Genomic DNA, 9,824 nt, shown 5'->3' with positions numbered 1-9,824 from the left:
AAGTCTTAGTAAAATCGTCGCTAAAAATAATTTTTTATGACTATTTTTTGCATATGTCGCCATCAATTAACAATTAGTGATTTTTTTTTTATGGTTTTTATAAATTGTCGCTAAAAATTAAAAATAACATTTTTTTTGTGACAATTTTTTTAAATGTCGTTAAAACTTATAATAAGTGACATGTTTTTGACAATATTTTCAAATTGTCCCTAAAACTAACAATTAGTGATTTTTTTTTATAGTGTTTGATGAAAAACGCCATTAATTATCATATAATCTATTGGACAATAAGTTCACTTATTAAGATTTACACGCATGTCTATTTTTTTTTTTTAAATTACGACTGAAAAAACATATTAGGCTCCTAATACCAACCTTGAGATGCAATTTCATTTTTCATTAGTTTACCTCAACTTCAACTTGGGTTTTAAGGCTCTATTTGATTAGTAGGATTAGTAATGAAGCGATTAATAATTTAAGAGATTAATGTAGGATTGGTTATCTAGTTAGATTAATAGGATACATAATCCCTTCTTATCCATATTTGTTTTGCAATATATAATATCAATTATATATGGAAATATATGTCTATTTTACATTATTTTGTTGTAAGATTAAAAAATTCGTCAAGTTTATTAAATTGAATACCTATCGAAATGTAATGTGAATAACGACTAGAATGTAAGTTTTATAGATTAATAACGACTAGAGCTCATCATGTTCATCTCCTTCCGGGGAAGTTTCATCACGACTGTATAAGTCATCACAACAAGAGGGCAATGGTTGGGTTGATATCTGTGTGCGTTTTTATTTTTTATTTTATTTTGGTGATGGATTATGGTGGTTAAACATGTGTGTATACATATATTAAATACAAAGTGTGCACACCTATTAAGTGTATTATGAAACGCAAATAAAAACAAAGTTTAGATCTAATTGCTGAGAAACCCAAACTAGAGAAATGAATGGTCTGATGTTGTTGAAAAAGATGTCTTCGTCCTTACAAAAGAAAAGATCCAAGTCATATATGAAGAGGTGAGAGGCTATCAATATTTTGTTTACTATGACAGAAAACAATTTGAGTAGTTCTTCAAAAATGAAAATGTGAAGAAAAAAAAAATAAAAATGAAAGAAAAAGATGAAGAAAAGACTGCATTAATTAATCTTGATGAGTTATTCAATATTAAAGTTTTAGAAAATTTTAAATTACCTTTTTGGGGGTAAAATTAAATACAAAAAAACTCATTTAAATAATTAAATTTTAGACTATTCATTTACTAAATTCCTTTAATGAATGTCATTCAGCCTGAATAATTCTTATTTATGTTGGCTATCAAAAGAAATTATAAAAATCAAATGAAATTTCAAAATTATTTTTTATTTTTTTTGTAATGAGTGCTGCTTATTAACATTCCAACAATTAACACTTTAGAACTTCTAAATTCTTTCGGCTCCCACCTACAAAATTCAAATCCTTAAAAATTTCTAAGAACCCTCAAAATAATATCAAAACTATCCTTCTAAAAACATCACACTCACCAAAAAAACTCTTCATCTCCCAAAACCCTTAACAGTTGAACTCACCAATCTTTCTCTCACCATCGAAAGAGTCGCGTTGTTGATCTCTCCACCGTCAATCTCTATCACAGCCGATTTCTAACCGCCAACCTCTTTCTACCGCCATGTTTGGGCTTGTGTTGCCGAACAAATTACCAATGTTTGGACTTGTGTTATTGAACAATTTGTACATGTTTGGACCTGTGTTACCGACCATTATAAAAGCGTAAGGTCCTATATCTGTGAACAAGTTTGACCCATCAAAGTTTAACAAACAAAGATAAGTATGCATCAACCAGTTTGAGTAACAAAGAAAACTAAAATTCATCGCATAACCCAAAAAAGGGTTATATACATGAAGATCTCTTAAACTATTGAGAAATATCACTTTGACTCCCTAAACTATAAAAACGTATAAAATGACCACATAAACTATTGAAAAGTATCACTTTGCCCCCTAAACTATAAAAACGTACAAATGGATCCCCTAAACTGTTGACATATTTCACTTTGACCCCTTCCATTAGAGGGTCTAATTTATATGCTTTTATAGTTTAGAGGGTAAAGTGATACTTCTCAATAGTTTAGGTGATCAATTTGTACACTTTTATAGTTTATGGGGTTAAAGTGATACTTCTCAATAGTTTAGAGAGTTTTTGTGTAAATAATCCCCAAAAATATAAGTATACATTAAGGTTACATCTAAAGTGCTGAACATATGAATAAAAAAGTTTAGATCCAAAGTATCGAATACAATAATAATGTTCGGTTAGAGGTTGCCGAACTAATGCCATATTTTCCAGAGTTACAGAAAAAAAAATCAAATCGTTTCACCATTTTTTTTGTGTGTTTTTTAAAAAACTTATCATTACTGAATAATTTAATTGGATTTACGTTTGAAAGTTCTTCTTTTATTATTTTTAAAAATGGAATGCGCTACATCCGCTATCACTTTGGCTGCAGGAGGGGAACTGCTTCCGATAATCGGAAACCTTTTATACACAAAGCCAATAAGGAATTTCACTACCTTAGGACCATTATGGTTATGGTTGCCATTCGCCGTTCAGTTGCTGGATCCCCTGTCCATTCGAGTAGTTTGTCAAAAAAGGTTGTAATCCCTCTCTTGGTGATAGCTTCGATCGTAAGGACCCACCTACCAACTTGGTGTAATATCGCCGTAAACGGGTCCGTCGCCTGAGAATTAGAGCAAAAAGCGCACTAGGTCAACCTCATCCGAGTTGCGAACCTCCTCTAAGCTTAGATTGTTGAGAGGGTAATTTATGTGAAAATTGGGCCGAGCTGGGTAATGGACTGTTATGAGCCGCAGTACAAAGGGCCGAGTAAAATGGCCATGTAAGTTACTCTGGTCGTGTGGATATTTTGAAGCTAGTCCGGTCCAACAGAAGATCGAAGTTAGATTGGTCTAACGGTACTTTGGAGTTAGATCGGTCTTGGAGTTATACCGGTCATGACATGTTAGTTCGGTCTAACCACGCCATGGGTTGTACATGAGAAGCCGACGTAAGAGCAGGAAAATGAAGAGCTAGTTCGGCTCATTCTGCGGCTATGCATAGTCATGTTTACTTCGGTCATATTGGTAGTCTGGCCATGGTAAAACCATCTCACTTGGTTTAAGCAGTGAGGGGGTGTTGAAGGATAAGCATTATCCTTCAGGAGTATGAATCCTAGGAGGACTCTACATGGAGGAGTAAGAGTCCTACTTGGATTGTGCCACATGGAACCTATAAAAGCTCACCAATATCACCTATGGAGAGGTAACACAACTTTGTTTTCTGAATACACAGCTTTTGTCTATTTGTCAAGCTTACTGACTTAGGCATCGGAGAGGTTTCCGGCACATACCCGCCGGCTAGCTCACGTTTGTGTTTTCAGGTGATAAAGCGACGCCGTACGGAGGAGCGCAGACTTGATCAATAGGATTATACGAGAAGGTTTATTTCTTTCCCGTACAATTGTCATGCTCCATTTGTCTCATGGTATTGAGGTTGCAGGAAAAACTCACTCATTGCCATTGTCATTGCCATTGTCGTTGCTAGAGAAGTGAATAGTTGCTACCATTTTCGCCGTTTTCGCCAGAGGGATTTGAAGGGTTTTTAGGGTGTATAGGTTTTGAGGGTTTTGGAGTATGTGAGTGGTGATGAAGGTGAGTGTTTTCATAAACTCTATCCTATGATTTAGTGAGTAAGTGGGTTAATTGTGAAATAGAGTGTTTCAAAATAATTTATGTATTTTTAATAATTTCATTTAAAATTATTATTATGATAAAAAAATGAAAGAAATGAAAGTCTAAAATATTAATTAAGGTGTTAATAACAACACTCTTTTACAATCCCTCCTTATTCACAACACCATTATTTTAGTTTTATTTGTGTGAGACCAAGAAATTTACTCATATAGATCGCTTGAGAAATTCAAGGAAGAGATGACTCCTACGAATCCGGATCACCCGTCGCCTTACCCCTGTCGCCCCCAAAACGACGTCGTTTTGGGGGCGAATTTTCAAAAAAAAAAAACGCAGAGAAGAGACGCAGAGAAGAGGGAGGAAGGAGAGGAAGAGGGAGAGGGAGGAAGAGGGAGAGGGAGAGGGAGAGGGAGGAGGGAGGAGGAGGAGGAGGAGGCTGCCGCCCTCGCCGCCGTCGCAACCGCCGTCGTCCCTCGCCGCCGTCGCAGCCGCCGTTGCAGCAGCTCCACCTCGTCGCAAGTGCTGCGACCGCCGTCGAGCTCCGCCTCCGACCCGTCGAGCTCCGCCTCCTCCTCCTCCCCTGTATTTATGGCCCCCTCCAGTCCGGCCGGCCCTCCTCCTCCTCCTCCTCCCTCCTCCCTCCTCCCTCCCTCTTCCTCTCCTTCCTCCCTCTTTTGCGTTTTTTTTTTTTGAAATTTCGCCCCCAAAACGACGTCGTTTTGGGGGCGACAGGGGAAGGCGATAGGGGAATGCGACAGAAGATCCGGATTCTGACTCCTACCGCACAAATAAAACACTGTTAAACTTTATGATTGGTGGGGTCCATCTCGAGAGTCCTCCAATGATGAAATTAGATGGTAATCCTCTATGAGAGAACCAAAGTTTGTCTGTTGCGTGTAAAGATAAGGCATACGTCTCTTCAAAAGGGTGGTTTTCCTTTTATAAAGGTAGTGGTCGAAAATTGTCCAGGCCGACCCCTACAATCTCCACTGTTTTTTATTGATCTATAATTTTTTTTTTTAAAAATCTTTCACTTGCTGCCTCCGACGTAGAGGTGGGAGTGCTGGAAATCACCCCCACTGAGTGTCCCCAGCCCTAATTGTGTTGTCTGCTGGGCTTCTTGATTTGGAGTAGTCCATTGTGCCCTTTTCCAATGCTATTATTGTGTCCCCCCACAAATGCCACAAAACTTTCACTTTCTTTGATCCAAGTGAACAGGAGTGGAAGTTTTTCTTCTTGTTGTATTGCTACGACATGCCCTCCAAGTGACTTTAACTGACTGTATTTATACAATGTCTGAATATCAAAATATCATACCTAGTTGAGTTGGGACTTTTAGCTGGAGCGTTTGGCGAGATAAATTTTGGATGAAGAATATCTTTGATAAAGAATGATTAGCTGATATAGGTCTTACTCCTGAAGTGCTATGTTGAGCTATGTTGTTGATAAATAATACTTAGGAAGCTAGGGCTTTAGTTCAGGCCCCCTATTTTATAATCCGGTTAACATTATCATAAACATTATTATTATTTAATTCCAGTTCATACATACGATGCAAAATGAATTATAGTTAAATAAAAATGTCCTTAACCTTACATTAATACATAAAATAAAAAAAAGACTTAACCTTTAGTACATCAATGGCATTCTGTGGGTGTTTTTTTGTAAGTTTTTTTAGATGTAGGATATTATTGGAGAAATTTTTTTTTGTATTTAGGAAGATAGTTGAGTTTTTTTGTGATTGGATGTGATGTTTGTGAGAGAAAAAGTGAAATAATTATGGGGTTTGATGTGATATTTTGTTTTAAATTTTTTTTTTTTGGTTTTGTTACAAATTTGTCTTTTAGTGAAAAAAAAAATCAAAAAACTTCTTTTCTAAACACCACCTCTGTCTACAAGAATTAGGCCCATTGGCCAACAAATAAAGACGATCCCTTGATCTTGAACTACTCTTCAACTTTGTACTTGAAAAAGGTATTTAACAATATAGGATGAGCATGTAGTCCAATAGATATCTTAATGACTCAAAATAATACCAGCACATGAATAACTATGATCATGAATGCTACACCAGATAAATATATGTAATATGATTTTTCATATAAAAAATATACTTACATATGTGAGAACCAGTATTTAATTATTCTTAAAAATATCATATAAGATATGAATAATAAATTAATTTTGTCTAAAGACTATTTAATAAATATATTATTGTATAAATTAGTTTTAAACTATTCCAACTTAGTAACTAACAAAATTATTACTAAGAATAAATAATTTTGTGGGTATTTAATATTTTTCATTTGTAACTATTTTTGACAATGATTCAACTTAATAATTACCCTTCCTAAATATTTTGGTTGAAAATTTTACTTCATTCAATCATCTCACTTATACATCATTAGGTTTAAAATCCACAAATATCTTTCTTGTTCTGTTTCACAAATGGAGAGAGGAGGGTGGAATCTGGTGATTCGTAGAAGAAGGGTAGGCTTGCAAGGAAATCGATCAGTGAAGGAAGGTTTGTTTACACTATTAGTGGATGATTTACCAAACTCTATGGATCCTAAGAGTTTGTATTCTCTGTTTGGAAAGTTCGGAGTTGTCAAGGATGTGTTCATTCCGTCAAAGCGAAGGAAAAGTTTGGGAACACGTTTTGGTTTTGTGAGGTATGATTGTAAGGTAGCCGCTGATATGGCAATTCAAAAGGCGAATGGCCTATGGTGTGATAATAAGACATTAAGGGTGAAGCAAGCAGATGTCCAGAAATCAGAGCGCATGGGGGGAAAGGAGTGCCTTACAGGGGAAAAGAGGATAATGAGTGGGGTGCAGAAGGTATTTCCTCAAGTAGGAATGTAGAGCCATCATTGGCAATCCTATGCAGAAGTTGTGAAGCAGAGTACTGACTTTTGGAAAGAAAAGTTGGTAGTTCAAGCAAGAGAGGCTGGTAATGGATGGTTGTATGAAAGCCCGTTGGTCAGTCTTAAAGCATTTTCGTCATTTCACGAATTTGAAGCAGAGGTAAAGGAGCGCATGAAAGGAGTTTGAGTCAGAAGTGGAGGTGGTAAGTTAGAGCATCTCCAATGGTGGTAGGCATTTTACCTATCTAAATATTACTATAAAGTATACATTTTATTTTGCCTGTCAACAATTTCATGTTTCTACCCCAACCATGCTCTTTATTTTAGCTACTCATCCAAATACTATTAACTTTATAGAATGCCACGTCAGCAACAAAGATGGAGGGAAATAATCTTAATGATTAAATACATTTTGCCTAGCCTTGAAGGCTAGCTACATGTAGCTAGTGAATGTGAGCTGAGCCAAAATGCCTAAGCATATGCCTAGTGCATTGGAGTTGAAAAAAGTGAGTCATATTAGGCATTTTGACTAACAAGCATCATATGCCTAGTGGGTTGGAGATGCTCTTAGCTATCTTAACATTCTCTTCAAAGCAACAAATGAATGAAGAAAGAGCGTGTATGGATGCGTGGATTTCTCGGTGGAGTGACTCTATAACCGAGTGAGGGAAAGGAAAATCCATCTCAACTGAACGATGTGTTTGGATTTCTTGCATGGGTGTACCAATCAATTTTTGGAGTACTAATACATTTCGTGATATTGGCAGCATTTGGGGTGAAGTGGTGTAGTTAGAAGAAGATATCAATAATCCTTACACCTTTGAGTATGGTAGGGTGAGGATTGTTACATCTACATTGGAGGTTATTAATACAGTGGTGTTTTTGGAGTGCAATGAATGCAAGTTTCCTGTTCGAGTTTGTGAAGATTACCCACTATTTGATTTGTCCAAAAATTGCACAAGGGAGGTGAATTTCGAGTTTCTTGCGTCAAGTTCTTTGAGTGTTGCCTGTGAACAGAAGTTAATCAATGATAAAGGTAGCAAAGAAGATGAGGACGATGGGTTTGATAATTCGAAGGAGGTGGCAAAAGATTTAGCGGATGTGGCAGATAATGATGTGGTGGCAAATTCAGTAAAGGACACAGTGGATAGAGAGTAGGTACAAATGAATGGAGTTAATGAGGCGTTGGCAGATATGGTGGTCAATGCAATAGAGCATGGTCTAGGAAGTATACAACATAATGAAGGTGGTAATGTAGAAGGTTTGGAGTTGGTGATGAGCTCAAGGAATGAGGCGCCAGTTGAATTGCAAAAAGAGGTGGGCCGTGTTTGTTCATCTGAATTTGTAAAAAGTGTTTGTGAGTTTGATCGTGTAAGGCCCAATATTAATCTTCAAGTTGTTTTAAGTGGAATTCAGTCTGGGGCAACAGTTGCAGGGCCCATTGAGGTAGATTCAAATTTAAGTGAAAGTGCAGCCCAATATCAAATTGGGCCATCTCTTTGTCCAAAACCAGTCCTAGATCAAAGAAGGATAAGGATATTGCGGCTAGGAGGGGTACGACTAATAATAAGGGGAAGAAGCAAGGTTCTCAATTGAGAAGAAGAGTCAAGCATCATCGAAGTCTTGCATTACAAAAAGGGGTTCTGCCCAGTCTAAGTCTAAAAAATGGTGCTATTTTTTGAGCTGCTGTGGCCGCAATTTCAGCTTCAATTTGACATAGTAATGCTTCAAGAAGGAGGAGAGAGATTCGGGAGGAGGCTCTTGCTACCTTGCAAGTAGGGAAGGTTCTTGGGATGGATTGTAAAGATAAGGAGCAGGAGGTTGTCAACCGAATTGTAATGCTGGAATTGAAGGATAGGGAGATGGTGGAGGAGGGTGAAGGGGCTATTTAGGCTGTTCAGTAGGCTCTGGGGGTCAGGTGAGTGTCTGACATTTATAGATGAAGATAGTAACATGGAATGTTAGGGGATTGGGAAAACCAGAGAAGAGAAGGAGCATTAAGAAGCTAGTTAATGATAGAAAGATAGAGGCTTTGCTACTTCAGGAAACTGAGAAAAGCAGTGTTGAAGTTGGGTTCATCAAGTCTTTGTGGCCAGCTGAGGATGTGGGCTTTTTGAAGGTGGGTGCCGACGGCAGTGCAGGTGGTCTTCTCTGCTTATGGAATCCTGAGGTATTTGAACTTAAAGAGTGCTGCTGCCACAAAAGTTTTATTTTGATGGCAGGAATACTTAATCACTCATTTGAATGTGTAGTTGTTAATGTGTATGCACCAAATGATGTTAGTGACTGGAGGACTTTATGGGAATCATCGTCCAAATTGAGAGTAGTTTTTTCAAGTCTCTGGTGTATTGGGGGTGACTTCAATGAGATTAGGTTTATGAGTGAGAGAAAAGGGTGCATAAGAAGAGATAGGGGGATGAAGGACTTCAATGGCTTTATTGACACTATGGAGTTGTTGGACTTGCCAATGTTAGGAAGATCATTTACATGGTACAATGATGCGGAGGGTGAGAGGTGGAGCAGGTTAGATAGATTTCTTTTGGACATTGGCTGGCTTGAGAAATTCTCCTTTAAGCAGTGGGGATTAAATAGAAGTATTTCTGATCATTGTCCAGTTATCATTATAACTGATGAGAGGGACTGGGGTCCAAAACCATTCAGGTGTATTAATGCTTGGAGCTTACATCCAAATTTTGTTGTTACAGTTAAGACTGCATGGGATAGTTGTTAGGTAAGTGGGTGGGCTAGTTATAGGATTATGAAAAAGTTGGGGCACTTGCGAGGTCAATTACGAAGATGGAATAGTGAAGTGTTTGGTGATGTGGATGAAAAACTGAAAAAAGCTGAGGATGAATTGCATGAGTGAGACCTAAATGCTGAGTCTAGAGATTTGTAGGAGTTTGAGAAAAGTCGTAGAAGAGAGGTGCAAAGTTTAGTTTGGGACCTGAAGAGAAAAAAAGAGAACATGTGGCAGCAAAAATCCAGGTTACTTTGGACTGAAAATGGTGATAAGAATTCAAGGTTTTTTCATATGATGGCTAGTAGAAGACAGAGGAAAAATATGCTTGATTTTGTGGCAGTGAATGGGTCTTTGGTGGTTCGGCCAGTCTTGGTTAAGCAAGCAGTGGTGAATTTTTTCGAGAAGTTATTTTCAGAGGAGTGGGAGAGTACGCCTACATTAGTTGGTGTCAGTACTAAAA

The 9,824-nt window shown here is 37.4% G+C and overlaps 1 protein-coding gene across 1 annotated transcript; it reads left to right on the top strand.

Annotated features, from left to right (window-relative positions):
* The first annotated feature begins 8,563 nt into the window (after nucleotides 1-8,563).
* Nucleotides 8,564-9,355, top strand: LOC145806781 (uncharacterized). The gene has a single exon (XM_082904592.1). It carries the CDS (start codon nucleotides 8,564-8,566, stop codon nucleotides 9,353-9,355), a length of 792 nt encoding a protein of 263 aa, XP_082760718.1.
* The last annotated feature ends 469 nt before the right edge of the window (nucleotides 9,356-9,824 follow it).

Source organism: Camellia sinensis, chromosome 14, assembly GCF_055761805.1.
Source record: "Camellia sinensis isolate YWXY chromosome 14, ASM5576180v1, whole genome shotgun sequence".
Taxonomy (NCBI): domain Eukaryota; kingdom Viridiplantae; phylum Streptophyta; class Magnoliopsida; order Ericales; family Theaceae; genus Camellia; species Camellia sinensis.
The sequence above is the reverse complement of the archived record's forward strand: the minus strand, read 5'-3'. Positions and strand labels throughout refer to the sequence as shown.